Source organism: Tinamus guttatus, unplaced genomic scaffold (genome assembly GCF_059628265.1).
Source record: "Tinamus guttatus ecotype Peru unplaced genomic scaffold, ASM5962826v1 Tinamus_guttatus_pri_ptg000188l, whole genome shotgun sequence".
In the NCBI taxonomy this organism is placed as follows: domain Eukaryota; kingdom Metazoa; phylum Chordata; class Aves; order Tinamiformes; family Tinamidae; genus Tinamus; species Tinamus guttatus.
This window is the reverse complement of record NW_028288722.1, coordinates 523,701-539,879: the sequence shown is the minus strand read 5'-3', so window position 1 is coordinate 539,879 and position 16,179 is coordinate 523,701. Positions and strand designations below refer to the sequence as shown.

The 16,179-nt window shown below is 45.4% G+C and overlaps 1 protein-coding gene, 4 non-coding genes and 1 pseudogene across 6 annotated transcripts in view; 3 read left to right on the top strand and 3 right to left on the bottom strand.

Moving 5' to 3' along the window:
- The window catches only part of NARF (nuclear prelamin A recognition factor), a 90,968-nt gene that overhangs the window by 60,411 nt on the left and 14,378 nt on the right, over window positions 1-16,179 (bottom strand). Inside the window, exons 9-11 of one of the 2 annotated variants that reach the window (XM_088523397.1) lie at window positions 15,477-15,614; window positions 14,951-15,108; window positions 14,190-14,456 (exon numbers count right to left, since the gene is read on the bottom strand). In XM_088523397.1, the coding sequence (XP_088379523.1) occupies window positions 14,215-14,456; window positions 14,951-15,108; window positions 15,477-15,614 (538 nt within the window). In that variant the 3' untranslated portion in view covers window positions 14,190-14,214. Of the gene's footprint in view, window positions 1-14,098; window positions 14,457-14,950; window positions 15,109-15,476; window positions 15,615-16,179 lie in introns of those variants that run through there. The other variant, XM_088523396.1, reaches the window with a different exon arrangement.
- On the bottom strand, window positions 1,254-4,947 carry LOC148594910 (uncharacterized; annotated as a pseudogene).
- Window positions 8,404-8,510, bottom strand: LOC148594909 (U6 spliceosomal RNA). The gene has a single exon (XR_015913297.1). It is a non-coding gene; the product is annotated as a U6 spliceosomal RNA (small nuclear RNA).
- Window positions 8,835-8,906, top strand: TRNAM-CAU (transfer RNA methionine (anticodon CAU)). The gene has a single exon. It is a non-coding gene; the product is annotated as a tRNA-Met (tRNA).
- TRNAQ-CUG (transfer RNA glutamine (anticodon CUG)) lies at window positions 9,492-9,563 on the top strand. Its single transcript has one exon. It is a non-coding gene; the product is annotated as a tRNA-Gln (tRNA).
- On the top strand, window positions 10,313-10,384 carry TRNAQ-UUG (transfer RNA glutamine (anticodon UUG)). The gene has a single exon. It is a non-coding gene; the product is annotated as a tRNA-Gln (tRNA).

Genomic DNA, 16,179 nt, shown 5'->3' with positions numbered 1-16,179 from the left:
TTGACAATACAACATCTGACAGAAATAAAATAATCACCGAGAACTGGTATCTAGTTGTGCTGCTCTCAGTGACCCAAACTGAGTCACTTAGGCAAATAACTGCTTGGTTGTCAAGGAAAAAATGTGAAAGCTACACAGCAAGTGCAGGCAGGAAGTAATACTGCTTTTCAACAAAGTTTCAGCAGATGATCCTCCCTGCTATACTAAAAAAAATAAAAAAGCTGCACAATAACTTAAGTTGGATATGTAGTTAATAAGGTAAAACTTTTTTAATATTTCAAATGTAAGAAAAATATTTTAAGGGCATAAACTTGTTAATCTAGTTCAAGTAATTTGTTAAAAAAATAGCGCAGCAATATATTTTGGGGAATTACTATGAAGAGTCTCTTCTGATCTGAGTCAGTAGGAAAACCCAGCTGACTTGAACAGTGTAAGATCAGGACCTAAACACTTATGAGAATGGGTGGTGAAATGCAGAAGAATTATATATATATATATATAAAAATATATATAAGAAGACAGTTTCTGACTTTTTGGCATGCACTGAACACAATCATTGATATTTCACAATTTATCATCTTAAAATATTCCAAGATTACTCATATCTAGTAACTACAAAGCAAGTTCACAACTGCAAACAGAGACTCTTCTATTCAACTTCAGTGACTCAAGTGCTCCATATTTATTTCACTTTTGTAAGACAAGACAATAAAATTGAGAAGCATACATAAGGATAGTAAAAAGCAGTATAGAAAATTTTCATTTGCTTTCAAAGCCTAAGCAAATGATCAAGTTATTCAAAAATTAAATATATTTAAATAAGCATGGTATCTGATCTTGATTCCTTCTAAAAAAAATGAGTAAATTACACAGTACACTACGCGATCCACTGGCTTCATCCACCATTTGCACCAACCACCTTCACAAATACCTTCTAACACATAGAATATGTTAAATTTGCTCCACAAGTGACGTCAGAGAGAAAGATTAACAACAGAAATATGCCAGATGCACCTGTTACTAGAAGGTTGTTTCTATCTTAACCCTTTACTTCCAGTTCTAAATAAAATCCACGTCAGAAAGGTTATATGTTTAATACAAACTACAAAAAAATCATAATTCTGAATGAAGTTGAGAAGTAGCTACTAGCATTTTGCATTGCTGTTTCTCATTGCCATTGCAGAAAACTATATGGACACTCACGGTGAGATAATCCACTCCGCACACTTTATTAAGATAACACAATAAAGCTTGTTAGTTAAGTTTAATTTGCTGTTCAACAAGTAACATGGAATTTCATAGTACAACTTACAATGATTCCTTTTAGTTCACAATACCCTCACAGCAAAATCAAAAGGGACCAAAAACCACCCCAGTACCAATATGCAAGTGCTTGATTTTCTTCTTGCTGGTCATCCTGAAAAGTAACACAACAATAATAATTACAGCATGACATTCAAATACTAAATACCAAATACACTCTCATCATCTCAAAAAGTTATGACTAGGCAAGTACTTTACTCCTATTTTTTCTTTCCAGTTTTAAAATGACTGAAAATTATAACCAGTCAATTTGTGCTTTTGTCTGTGCAAAACATCTAATCAAGGTAATAGAGTGTGTTTTTATGATGTATACATCATTCACTATAGCAAAATATAGAACATTTAGCATTAAAGTCAACTACTTAATGTAGTGCGAGATGTTATAGCCTAATTAGTCAAACTTAATTTCCTGTGAGGAAGTAAACTATGAACATGAAAGACCAGAACAATATGTGCAGAATCTTGTAGTTCAATTAGGAAATGTTTTATTATATTTAAGCTACACTAAAAGGGTCTAAATACAGATTTAACTGCTTCAGAAAATACAAGATTCTCAAAATCAAATTTTCAGAAGAGCACATGAACCCCTCCTCGTTAAACATTTTTTTTTCTTTCTCTCCTTACCTCCACCTTTTCTCATAAAGGCAATTTAAGCTTTGCTGTCCTGCTTGCTAAGGAGCTCCACACATTTTACCCCTCAGTCAGCTCTTCACATTGGCACCATGGGGACTCTTCAGCATAACAGCTTACTGGACACTTCCCAAGGTTGGTTGTTTTGTTTCCAAGTTATGGAATTACACATTAAAACCGCCTCATGTGGACAGTCATCATTCAGCTTTTCAGATATCAGACTACCTGATATAAAGAGAAATTCTGCAACACGGACCAGCTTGCAAGGTGCCATGATAGCCAGAAAAGGCACCTAGTAACAATCATTCCAACAGGAAACGCCCCTACCATTTCAGGAGACAATGAAGCTGGAGACACCTTTGAAGCAATAAATGATTAGTTGAGAAGCCCCTAATGACAAGAAAGAAAAAAACCCTCCAATACAGGGGCCAATTTACAGCTATTAATCCAGAATTGTAATCAAGCATCTGCAACAAGATCTTGCTGCATTAACAAGACTCAAATTGCTCTTTTCCTGATACATATCAAAGACAGTAACAGCAACAGGAAAACAGGATAGCCAAACACCTGGAAAGCATAAACTATCTGCTTTCATCTCCACCATTCCATGAGGGAGTGCAGTCCTATATCTTCAAAGCAACAAAAATAAAAAATCACCCTTTAACAAAACCACTGTTCCTTTGAAGGACAAACCACTGTTTCCTAAGATAACTAAGATTCTTGCCCATCCATCTGAAGATCACTGAGTCAAAAATGATTTCAGTTATGCTTTGGAGACCCAGTTTCACGTACCAGCATGACACTGGGCAAACTGCTCGACTCCTGCATCGCTTCCCCAAAGCGAACAAAAATCCCCCAGGAACGTCAGTGCTCGACCTCACCAGTACACTGTGAACGGAGAAGAAAACCAAATCCAACGACTGAACACCACAGAATTGGTAATGAAACCCACAAAACATCTCTTGCTCTTGGAGATTACTGTAGCATTTACACTGTTTAAAGGGTTTCAATGTCTGAAAACATCCTTTCCATAGAAAGTCATCACAATTTTGAATTTCTTTGTTTTTAGCAAGCTGCTATTTCTGAGCTTTGGGCAACTACCACTACATACGAACCTGTTTGTCCAGCATTTTACACATTTAGAGTGACCTACCCCTTCACACACATGATGAGACTGTTCCATACCTTACCTCTCGGATTAAAGGACAGTTTTGTTTTTTTTTTTTTTTCTCTCATATCAAATCACTTTTCCAAGCATTTCCCACATTGCAGAAGACCAAAATAAGCAATCAATTGAAAACAAACCCATCTCACCTGTATCATATTAGTCCCATGAAGTTAATTATTGCTGCATTCAAAGCTAAACTTATATTGCCGGGGTGGGGGGGAAGCTATTTTGAAGAATGCATTTGAATACGTCGGCTTCAAGAGCACTCATATTTATTTTCTAACGACCTAGCTTCCAATAATTCTTCTGAGCCACAGAATTGCTCTCAGAACCCCAACACGTTGACCTACTAAAATCAAAAATGAGAAGAATTTGGTAAGTTGCAAGAAAACACTTGCAGATGAGATTCAGACAAAGATGTGACATGCGTTACATGCTTCACCACGTTAGCAGGGCGTTCGGACACACCATGCAATGCCAATGCTATGTCCTAAGTGCTCACAGATGAATATGATGTTCTTAAAAATGTATCTTTAGCTAAGGCATAGACCAAGTTATAACTATTGAGTAACACTGTTGTGCATAATTGAAACCTGAGTAGAGCAAGGAACAAGCCAACCTCCTTGAGGCTCCTTTGATCCCACTGTGAATGCCTCAGCTACTGCCCATGCTACAGTAGAAGAAATCAGCAGTCGCCTGCTGCTGCGGTCGCCTCGTGGAGCGCGGCGCTATGTTCAGAGGGGGTAACACGTCTCGTGGCTTGCAGCATCATCCAAACGGTCAGCAACGACACGTTTTGCTTTCGGGAGAAGTTAAAACACGCACGACAGCCGCGTTACTGTAATAGCACAGTCGCTTGCTAAAGTGCACGCTAAAATACATGGAGAATCCCTGCTCTTTTCTTGCTCCATTAGTGGGTTTCATACACAGTTAAGCAAGGCGGTCGCTGAATCAGCAAGGCTGCTGTGTGTGCTCTAAGGAACTTGCAGCTTTTCCAAAGTATTTCTCATGCTGTTGTCTCACAAGGACTGGATGAACTGTTATATACCAAGATGTTTTACAATAAGGAATCCAGGCATGAATGACATGAGTTTCTAATATGCAAAAAATGACCTGGCACCACTAACGTGTCATCTGCCTCTGCTGAGGAGCATTCCTGTGGCGTCCCTCTCTCTTCTTTCACAAGTCCCCCATCTTCAGGTCTAGGGCAAGCAGACTCTTTAGGCAACTGGCCATTGTCGTCCTACCTGCAGATGGAACCCAAACTGCAAACTGATTTGCTCTGGGAATAGGGCCTAGTTTTTACTTTGGAATGCTACTAGGTACGTGTTCGACAAAGCAAACTGGCAAGCTGTTCTGCGGAGAATGCCTCCAGTCTCCCTGTAACCTACCGGGCGGCGCGCTTTCCTTTCCTGTACCGCTCCCAGTGTTCCCTTAAGGATCAGCTGCGGCCTCCTGAGCGGCAGCAGGAGCAGAGGTCGCCTGCGCCACCCCCGCTCAGGTCCCCGCCGCGGGCTCCTCCCCGCAGCGCCGCACGCGGCAGCGTTTGGGTCGCAGCTGTCGCACGTGGGAAGGCATCGCGGAGCCGCCGTGAGCGGCGGGGGCGCCCCGTTGCGCTGGGCTGAGCGGCGGCCTCACGGGCACGGCAGAAACCCGGCCGCGCCGCTCCCGAGCAGCCTCTCCCGGAGCAGCAGCCGGCGCTCCGTGCGGCTCCCCACGTACAGCCGCGTTTTCCCCCTCCTGCTGTTGAGGCTCCGCTTCCTCCTCTTCTTTTCCAGGACGGCGAGCACCGCGGGCTGCCCGCACCCTCCCGTGGGGGCGGACATGGCGCCCCGCCGCGATGCGGCCGGCGCCGCGGGGAGCCGTTCCGCCCCGCAGGGCCCGACGCGCCCTCGGGCAGAGCCGGCGGCGGCTCCTGTCCCCGCATCCCCCCGGTGCCACCGAGCGGCTCCCGGGAACAGAGACCACGTGACCGCACGACGGCGCGCGCCGATGACTCGCGGTCACGTGGAGCGGGGCGGGGGGAGCCGCTGCCAGGCGGGCCGCGCCGGCCGGCCGTACCGTAGAGTATGGTATAGTTCCGCATATACCGTATAGTATAGCATAGTTCCGCACTCCCTCATAGTACGGTATAGTACCGCATCCTACCGTATAGTATGGTATAGCCCAGCGCGGCGCATCCTGCCCTGCCGGAGCCGCTCTGTTTCCAGGCGCCAACACGTGTTCAAACACGCGACTGCGCAGGCGGCTAAAACAGCTACTACTCTTTAAGGATAACTGTAGCTAAACAGGGAGGGACGTTTCTACCTTCCGACCAGCGGTTCAGAGCTCCAGAGTCACAGGGACAAATAACCAAGGGAACGGGGGCCTGTGGATTCCTCCAGCTCCATGTTACAAACCTGCGTTTCCCTTTGCTGTATCAGCTGTGTAATGTGACCAAAATGTCTGTCCGACATAGGCATCACTTCCAAACGCAGAGCTAGAACTGAAACAAACAAACAAGAAGCCGTTACATTCTTTATCATTTACGAGGACCATATGTGAAGTGATTTTCATGGCACGTGTTACATGAGTTGTCAGAAAGGTGGAAGTTTTGTAAGAATGAGCCTGGCATAATTACTGTTTGCAGAATAGCACCAATTCTTTGGAACGTGCATATGTAAAAATAAGCCCTAGTATTTTACTGCTTTCATATGAAATGATACAGAAGAGCTCTTCCTCTTTCACGCTTATTTTTGTAAAATCTGTTTGGTGGTGATGATCCTGGGTAAATAAGGCTGCTTAGTAGGAACATTTAACATGTATTTCTTCCGAGTGCCTTCACAAATACACTTACTGCCTTTGTGTTCAAGACAGACTGAACTGTGTGAACCTGCAGAAACTGCTGTGTGCTGTTAAGCTCCTGCTTATCTTGAAATGACAAAGCTGCAGGAAGAAGGAAGAGGGTACTGGCAGTTTTCACCTCTGCCGTGTCATTTTTGAAACAAAAATAAACACACAGTGACTAACCTTTTATCAAAATTAGCATGTTAAGCGAGCTATGGCTGTTATGCTAGTTTATATATTAAAATAGCATTTAAAATAGGAACTGTGTATCTGTATAATCAGAAATTAAGTAAATAGATAAGAAAAATCTTAAAGCTTTTAAAAAACTAACTATCTTGCCATATTTATGGATATTTGTCCTGTTCCTTCCATTAAGGACATCCAAGCGAATAGGTTAGCTGGTTTTCATTTGCAATGGTCCAACACAGCTTCTGGCTGTGTCACACGCATGGGAAGGGAATGCTTTTAATACTAACAGTATTTACATTAGTAGTGACTTTACCACTTGAATGTCACATCAGTCAGCTTTGTATTTCGCCCCCGAATGGTTCCGTGCCAGACCTTTAATAAACAGGCGTTCCTAGTACAATGCAGCCTGTGTTACAAAACAGCAGCAGCTGCCACTTAGGAATGAGATTTCCAGCCTGACCCTGCGGCCCCTGCAAAGGTTAAGGTTCGTTTTCCCGCGCCGCGGCGTGGAGGAGGCTGACGGAGGGCACCAGGTGCCTGCGGCTCTGCTCCCCGTGGCGGCCGCGCTCCCAGGCCCGGCGGAGCGCTCAGTCCTCTCCACCACGTTACTGCAGCTATTTCCTCCTGTTGCCATCACCCCGAGAGCCCTGGATACACTATCACCTTTCTGCCTGTAAACGGTTCCCGTAGCTTCACGTTTCTAGCACGAGGCGGCTTATCTTTGAGCCTCCTGTGTATGTAGTTCTCAGGAACAAAGCGCAGAAATGCAGCAACAACATGCTCAAATCCTGCTGTTCCCGGGAGTGTGCAATTTTCAATATAAAATTCTTGACTATGTCCCTATAAAAGCAATCAATAAACCCAGCAATGTATGTAAATACCTTGTTTATTTAATGTTTTATATATATTAATGAGACAGGATTGAGAATCTGCGCCCTGTAAATGCTAGTACAAACATATCTGTAATCTAATCTTTCTATGTAATATAAGAAAAAAATGCTGAGACAAACTTAAAGTTTATGCAGCCAAGCAGCCTGTTTCCTGAAGGCATAAGGAAGCTTCACCCTTTATATTGTATATTTGCTCAGTTTCCACTTATCAGTGATTTAAGGACTTTCAAGGCAAGTGTCTGAATCAAAATCATTCCGTTAAACAGGCAAGGAGAGACCTGTGCTCCATTAACATGATCCTCTTTTAAAATATCCTTAATTTTTTGACCTTCACAATATCATGGCAGCGATTCCTCACTCTGAGCCATTTGTTACAAACATGTAACTCCAAGACACATCCCAAAGTGATTTAGGATACTCCTTGAAAGTTGTATTCCAGTATTAATACTCGCCAGAATACAGCGTAGTACTGGTGTTTGTTTCAGAGTAGGAGGGCTAATAAGAACGTAGAAAGAAATACTGGTGATTTTTTGTCACTCTTTGCTGAAACAACAATAACAACAAAAATCCATCAGCTTGAAAATTGCCATAGTCTTGTTTTATTTATTTATTTTTTTTTGTAAGTGCAAAGGGTACCCCGCCATAGCAACACCACAGCACCAGTCCCGGGTATGGGGATAGGTAGAAAGAAACGTTGGTGTGGCCAGGGGTGAAAACAGTGGTCTGATTGCTTGATAGATAGAGGATTTTCTGAGGCTAACCAATATGGGAATATATAAGACGAGTTAATTGCATCAGTATTCTGAATTGGGTTTAGAAGGTATGGGAATCCGAAGGGTGAGACGTTGATAAGGATCACCCAGTGAAGGTAAAGAGATGGGGGGGGGGGGGGGGATATAGAGATCACCTGGGAAGGTTGCTGAAATACCCAGGGCTGAGAAGGAGCTGCTGGGCCAATCCTGCTCCTCTGTGGTCCCCACAGCTGGGCAGGCCCTGGAGGGCCAAGGAGCCCATGGCCGGCTTCTCATTTGGGGAATAATTCCTCAGTGTCAGCCACGATAAGTTTCGCAGTGTTAACCTGGTTTTGGTGGATGTGGTGAGGGCAGCTATCGGGATGAGGAGAGCAGCCCTCAGGGCGAGGGGAGTGGGGAGGATGTCGGGCCGAGGCCGCTCCGGCCTCAGGCCGGCGTCACAAGGGGCAGCTGGCGCTTTGTGAGGCGCCTGGGGGCCACCCACAAGTGGGACCCAACTGGGACTGCGGGGGTCCTGGTGGTGCGGCTGTGTCCGCAGGGCTCCAGGGATCCGGCGTTGGGAGCCGGGAGGTTCCGCAAGGGCTTCCTGCTTCTCCGTCGGATACTTGGAGGGGGGCGGGGGAAAAAAAATATGGAACGCTTCACGAATTTGCGTGTCATCCTTGCGCAGGGGCCATGCTAATCTTCTCTGTATCGTTCCAATTTTAGTATATGTGCTGCCGAAGCGAGCACGAATTGCTCTGCGGCCGGGAGGTCTTTTATAGGCCAGACCCACTGTGGCTGTAAGGATAGGGCGAGTGCCCCGCACCGAGCGGAGCCCGGGAGCGCGCGGCGCCCGCACCCGCCACGGGGCCCCCGGAGCGGCGGCGCCGCCGGGGACGCGAAACGGGGGCGCGAAACGGGGCGCGCTGGTGGCTCCCCGGCTATGTACGCAAAGCACCATGGGGCCACCGACCTGCATCGCGCGGGTGTCGGCATGGGCGGGGCTGTCGTTAGGGCCGCGCGGGACGGAGTGTTGGCGGGAACACAGAGCGGCGGAAGAAAGTCTGTGTGAGCAGCAGAGTGGCGCAGCGGAAGCGTGCTGGGCCCATAACCCAGAGGTCGATGGATCGAAACCATCCTCTGCTAGCGGTTTCCCTTTTCCTCTCTCGAAGCGCGTTGACTTTCTGACGCGGCTATCACCGTGTCCTGGGGCCTGCGCGAGGGGGACACCCCGGGGGACCGACCCGGTCCCGCCACGCAGCCCGCACAAGGGCAAAGGCCTGTTGGTGTCCCGTCCTCCTTGTGTTTCTTTTCTACTTTGTTTTCCATCTTGCCTGCTTAAGTGAAAAGTTGTGGCCTCTGCACAAGACAGTTAATAGCAGGGAAAAAATAAATAAATAAAACAAGGAAAGCAAAACAAAGCCATGACGGTGTTAACTTTGTCGTCTTGAGTAAAGTGAGTGAGTGGTCAGGCTGCAGTGTGTGAAAGCAAAAAGCATAAAAATGCGAGGGCAGTCACTGCATGCGGTATGAGAAGCTCAACTTTTGAGCTTTAAAGAGGTGGGACCCGCTGGCAGCAGCATCTCAGAGCAGGCTGAGCTCGTTGGACTCGCTGGGATGAGCCCGTGAGGGGAGAGCAGGCAGGAGGGAGCAGAGAAGCAGGAAGGGGATGACCTTGTGGCTCCTTTTAGGATTGGATGAGTAGAGGCCTTTCCAAAACGCCTCATAAGCGGTTCCATGGTGTAATGGTTAGCACTCTGGACTCTGAATCCAGCGATCCGAGTTCAAATCTCGGTGGAACCTGATTTTTTTTTTGTTTGCCGGTTGTTTATTTTTTTTTTATTTTTAGGCTGTTGACATAGAAGATGAGTTTAGGAGAAGCTCTGCGTTTTAATCGGGTTTTCGAATGCCATGACCCACTGAAATACGATGTTGCCTGCAAATGATATTTAAAGGAGAGAATTTTCTAAAATCCACATTTTCCTGATCTTTTTTTCTTTTCAATGTTTTTGTATTTTTTTATTGTGACTATGTTAGTAAGTACTTACATGCATTAAATGAAAAAAACTAATCAGACCGTAGTATATGGAAATTGAAGTTTTTATCTTATCTGTGCACTAGGAAGAAGCTGTGTGAAAACACCACTGGTGATGCACTAGCAAAGCGCCAAGGAATTTGCACAGCTCTGGTTTGGGTGAGGATCAGTCTCACGTGTGGAAAGAAGGGAGTTTTCTTTCTTTTTTTTTTCTTTCATTTTTTCTTTTTTTTTCTTTTTTTTTTTAATTTTTTTGGGCTTGTCTTTCTGTCTGACCTTGCCCCTTGTTGGCAAAGGGGTATTTTAGCAATCATTCTGCTAAACAGAAGACGAATATTGCGCTATGAATGAAGGGCGAAATAACGAGGAATGCTCGGGTCGCGTTAGTCTCTGGATAGTAATCTTGGATTGGGAGGAAGGGAATGCCGAGGTGTTGGTAGCTGGAAGGGGTAGCTGTGGGGGCTGAGGCGCTGGCCGGGCTCATGGCGGCGCGGCGGGGGGCGCGTTGCCACCGCGCGGTTCTATGGTGTAATGGTTAGCACTCTGGACTTTGAATCCAGCGATCCGAGTTCAAATCTCGGTAGAACCTGCGGCGCTGCTGCGCTTTTTGCCCGGTCGCCCGTGGGACGGGGCCTGGCCGGGAGACCCGGCACAGGTCCGCAGGCAAGGGGACGGCCCAAGGGCTTTGCTTGGTGTGAGCTCCGGCAACCTGTAACAAATGAAACCCTTTGCAAAGCAATTCTCGCCTGTAATTCCATTCTGCACCTAAGTTTTATATGTAGTTTTTTTTTTTTTTTTGAGTAACATTTAAGTTCTTCACCCTGAGCCCTTCTGAGCTTCAGTAGATAAACGCACACGACTTGCACATCCCTTTTCAGGCGCACTCGCCCATTTACGTGGGCAGCAAGGCCAGCAATGCAGTGAGAGCAGTGCGGGCGCAACCTCCTTGCTTGCACCCTGTCCCGTTTTGGGGAACGATCTGCTGAGTTGCTTGTGCAAAACCACCCCCGTTCTCACTGCTGCTTCTCGTTCCAAGGGTGGCCGAGGACAACGTGACCGTTTGCACAAGAAGCCTCTTGCCGGGCTCCTCCTCTGCCTGCGGCCACGTACCCTGCTCTCCTCTAAAAACAAAAGGGCAGAGGACCGTGGAGCCCAGTTACTGCTTTGTGGAGTAGAGGGATGTAACTAGCCAAGGGGCAGTGCTGAAAACGTTCGATTACTACTTCACTGACCAAAAAGTGCACCCCCGATTTTCCATTTTATGGTTATCCTTTCCTTCAAGGATACACAACCCCATCACTGTGTCACACTTAGCTGTGGCTTGGGAGGATTCTGCCCATGTTTGACCAGTTGGTTTCTTCCAGGGCTCTATTCTGGAACACAGCCTATTCCTTAAAGGTGGATTGGGATGTCGGGCTGGCTCCGCACTGAAGCGCTGCTCTTCCGCAGCTGTGGACAATATTCATGCGAAACACACAAAAAGGCAGGTATGTTACCGTAACACACACTTGAGAACTGAGGCAAGCTCTTATGAGACAAAATCACTACGTAATTCAGTATCAAGATTTATTAGGACAGTTCATGGTCATGCTCCATTTGATTACAAAGCACCAAAATTTAGATAAATGTACATTATCCACATACAACCCATTCCAGACAGCTGCATATATCTGCAGTTTCAAGCGGTACTGCAGCTCCTGCTCCCCGCAAACTCCTGCGGCTCAACAGCCATGAGGTGGGTGCATTGGCTGAAGCGAAGTTATTGGGCAAGACACCGGCATGATGGTGAACATGGGCCACGGCAGCCGCCTCGGAGCCCAGTCCTACAGCCCAGGGCAGCCGCCACGAACCTGCTGCAGGAAGCAATGCCCCAAGAGAGGCTCCAGGCTACCATTTAGCATTTCCAGTCATTTGTCCCTTCCCCTTTAATGGTGCCTTTTCTAAAAACGCATCCAGAGCCAAGCACAACTGTCATAGGGGAGTAAAGCACTAGGGCTAGCGGCAAAGGAACCTGCTACGGTGCTGAAAATCTTCTCACAAAACTGAGCACAGCTCTAGCTCCGGCCAGTGCCCCGAGACGGGGGTTATTAACAACGACCAACTTCCCACAAGGAGATTTAAAAACCAGAATCAAGTCTCAGACGAGTCCTACAGTAAATGTGAAGCTGCAGCAGGGTTTTCCACTTTTAATCCTAACAATACAACAGTGAAGTAAGGCGGAGAGGGAAACCTCATAGCTTGACAGATTAGAATACTCAGGAGATGAAGCATGAGTGGATTCAAGGGGAAAATAGCAATTTGTTTTTATACATCGAGCCACCTTGTTGCAGGCAGATGGATTTCATCTCTCGTCCCATTCCTGGGCTGTTCCAAGAGGGCAGGAAAGGAGGCTCTCCCTGGACACCCCATGGGCACCACAGAGCTCGGCTGGAGCTCAGCAACGTAACATCCTCCCAGAAAAGCAAACTTCTTTTGTATCATTTTATCCAGTATATGCACATAAAAAATAAGCATTCTTTACAAGGAACTTAGGCAATAATTTAAACATGCTATCAAGCAATAACCATATATACACACACATACACACAGAAATATCTGCCTATACAAGCATCGAACAAGACTTTATTACAAGGTAATTCTATTGAAGCTTTGAAGGGAATGGAGGGAAATGGATAAAGCAAACGAGATCAAAGAAGTTTTTATGTTGTTTCTAAAACTAACCTGTTCAGAAATCTATTCAACACCACTGTCCTTCTTTAGCAGGTATTTAGTATGGTTTCATCTATCTATTTCTGGACTCCCTGTACAGAGGTAGATTTCTGTAGATTTTCTGATATTGCACCATTTCAGTATAATATCTTTATTAAAAGAAGATGCACTACTTACAGAGGCTATGTTATGAGCATAATCTCATTGGCTTCATTCCAGTAGTCAGAGTGACCAAATTCATGCACTTTGAAGAACATCCCTCAAAGTAAAACACTACTGAGCTCAAGGAGGTTTACTTGAGAGCCACAACTCTTAAGAGCTTCACATTAAACTATTTCTTAGCATCAGGGAAATGTACTTACATCTCTCCCTCTCTTCTTGAGGCAGCTGTTTAAGCCCATGTCAGAACTGGCACTGCTTTTACTGACGCTTTAATCCCATCCACTGAGTGCGAGTTAGATGCTGATTTCAAATATACAGAGCTCCTTGTAGGACTAGATCTTGCACATGCAAGGAGTTAAAACATTATTAAGTTTAAATATAGATGCCCTCAAACACTTCTGGAAGTGATTAAGGAGTGCCCATCTACACTTCCAGACTGCAAAAGGAAAGCTGAAATGTTCCTTGCTTTGAAACAGCAGTTAATCAAGAACAAATTTGGTATGAGTAAAAGGAAGCTAGCAGTGATTTGGTTTTTGCCCATTCTTGAACATCCTTCTGATAACAAACCTTGAAATAAGTGCACCAAAACACACGATGCCCACATGTAGCAACTTTCATGAGCTCACAAGCACTGCCCAATACTTTTTAAAGTATTTTAGTCATCTATGACATTATTTCTCTGTCATAAGTCTCTTAACATGGAAATAAATTTAAGTTCTGAATACAATCTGGTACTCTGTGAACCCAAAGCATGGAAGAATGGAAGTGCTGTAATTCTGGCCAAGATGGAATCCTGCAAAGCTGGAAAAGTGTGTCCAGGCTCACCGAAGTGCATGGTTCCCTTCCATAAAGGAGCCCGGCAAAGCAGCCTCCTTCTCTGCAAGTTTATAAACTGAAAAGGGAAACTGAAGGGGAAGGGGAGCAACAGACTCCCCCTCCTTTTGTACTAACCTATTTGTGACTGGCTTGGATTACAGGATAGAGAAGGCATAAATCAATTCATTACCTTTCCCCATACACACGCTTGTCACTGTAAAGGGTTTTATTGGTTAAAAAGGCAAGTAAATCCCAAGTTACTGTAGAACAACTGCAGCACCACCACTAGAACTCAGGATGCCTCCCTCCCCACAACAAGGGGAGAGTGGACAGCATACCTAGAAACAAGAGAATCTCATCTTCCGGGGCAGCCTGCTTCCATGCAAGAGGAATCCTCGTCCTGGAGCAGCTTTGACAGGAATTCCACTCCCTGCACCTGGCAGAAAGTGCTCAGGTACCTTGCAAAATGGTCATCTTGAACAGAGAAATCCATTGTACACAGGAGATTACACACAGCAGGAGTTAATAGGCAAAGGCAGGAATCGGGGCTTTCGGGGATTTTTCATGTTGTGTTTTTTGTTTTTTTAAAAAAACAGTGGTTCTTCACAAGCAATACCTCTGGAAAGCATCTCATTCATTCACGCAGCTACTGCATAGCATCTGCAATTGCATAGAACGTGTCAGGTGCAGAATCTGTAACTAACCAGGCAAATCTCCTGCAAGTTGCCTCTGTTACCATTTGATATCCAGATTATTTGCCGTTGGATTTCCTGCACTGTATTTGGTGTGCAAAGTCTCCTGGGCCCTCCTGGAGCCCACGCCTTCCAGCCAGTCCTGGTACATCCTCTGCACCTGCGTGTTGCTCTCCGGGAGCCTGGTGGGAAGGGCCGCATACGCTTCTGCCATGCGGCCGAGCAGCGCTTTATCCGGCTTCCCGTCCTCCGCCTGCGCCTGGCCCTTCCCGTTCAAGCACCCTGAAGGGGAAGAGAGCCCAAAATGGGGACGGGTATTTGCTAGGAGCAGGAAGACTACACTAACTTGGAAAATGTTTTCATAGGGATTTAAAAAGAACAAGGGAAAAAAAAAAAAAAAGAGGGAGCTGAGGAAATGACCCTGTGATTTTGACAAGAACTAGCATCCCCTCCCCATGATGATTTTTATTTACTTAAAACAACTTCAGCATCAACAACAGCATCGTAAGGATGTGCTGTTCTGTGGAAATGAGCTTTCCACAGAAACAATCTCCCGCTTTCTTTGGTTTTGTGATCTCAGCTGCATCGCGTGTCTTTTCTTGCCCTTGAAATCTACCATTTCAGAGGCTTTCCTCTGAAGTTTGAAACGCTCCCAAAGATCAAACTGCAACTTACTTGCTCAGCAGAGAGCAAATCAGGTGCCTGCCTGTAAGAGAATCTTCCTTTAGCTCCGAGGCGAGTGTGCAAGAGGGCTGGGGACCCGCTGCCGTTCTTACCTCCTGGGCAGGCAAGGACTTCCACAAAATGGTACGAAAACTTCCCTTTTTTCATTTTCAGAACCATGTTCTGGATATTTCTAAAGCCGTAAGCTGCTGCAAAACGCAGCAGTGTCTCACCATCCTTTTCAAGGGTAACTTCTTGAAAGTCCTTGTTCCTGCAAAGATACATGAAGAAGATTTTAAACCCTTGTATTACCCAAAGGAAGTTTTAAGAGGAGAAATGCTTGTACGAAGAGAAAAGGAGGATAACAGTGGGATTAATGTGAAGTCTTGTAGTTTCTAAATGCTAAGGAAAATAGAAGTTGAGTGAAATTTCCAGGATGAAAACATACCTCACTTAAGGGCAGATACTTTATTAAAAAAAAAACGAAGTCAAACCATTTACTTCATAGCCATGAATTTATGGGTTTTAAATACTTAAAGGCCTATCAGAGGCTGAATCAGGTTCGTAATGACCACACAGAAGATCACGGTAGCTCCAGTTAACCCATCCTACATGAAAGACTGCAGAACACCAACTTACTTTAATGCTTTGTAGGTGATTTCTTTAACATCCATGCCAAAAAGTTCCTTTGCTGCATGTTTAAAAATGTGCTCCAGGTAACCATCAGATGTCTTCCCATCATGTCTCTCTACATCTCCCTCCTTTATTTCACCAAACCTTAAGAGCAGAAGAAAATAAGAAAAATTCAAAAAATCAGTTCTTTCAAGTACATAGAATTTATTCTTCTCCTTCTCTCCCTCCCAAAGGAAGCATTTTATAGCAGTGAGTGTATTAATGCAGTAAGATTTTTAAGCTGGGAAGACCTAGAAGTATTTCAGAAGCTAAAAGCCTTTGCTCATGCAGCAAGCAGCTCTTCTGTGGGGAGTGCTACAGGTAGGAGACAAGTATCCAAGTGGGAATTTGTGACTCAGCAAAGGGCTGTATTGTGCCTCCCCTGTCCCAGCGGGGCACTCACAGGCACAAACGACTGTAGCACAAGCTGTACCACATCACGTGCTGGTGAAAGGCAGACTCACATTCCTCTGAGCAGGAACGGGGTGGCTGGGATGGCTAATTTCACAAAGAATTTTTCTTCAGATCGATGAACGGACAGATGTTTTGCTCTCGCACATAAAAGCATGTCCAGTTACAGTCTAATTTACCTTCCTACTGCAACACCTGACTGTGACCTTGCCTGCTCTTTACTGCTCGTTCTTGCCTGAGCAGGACGATCTGTTGGGTA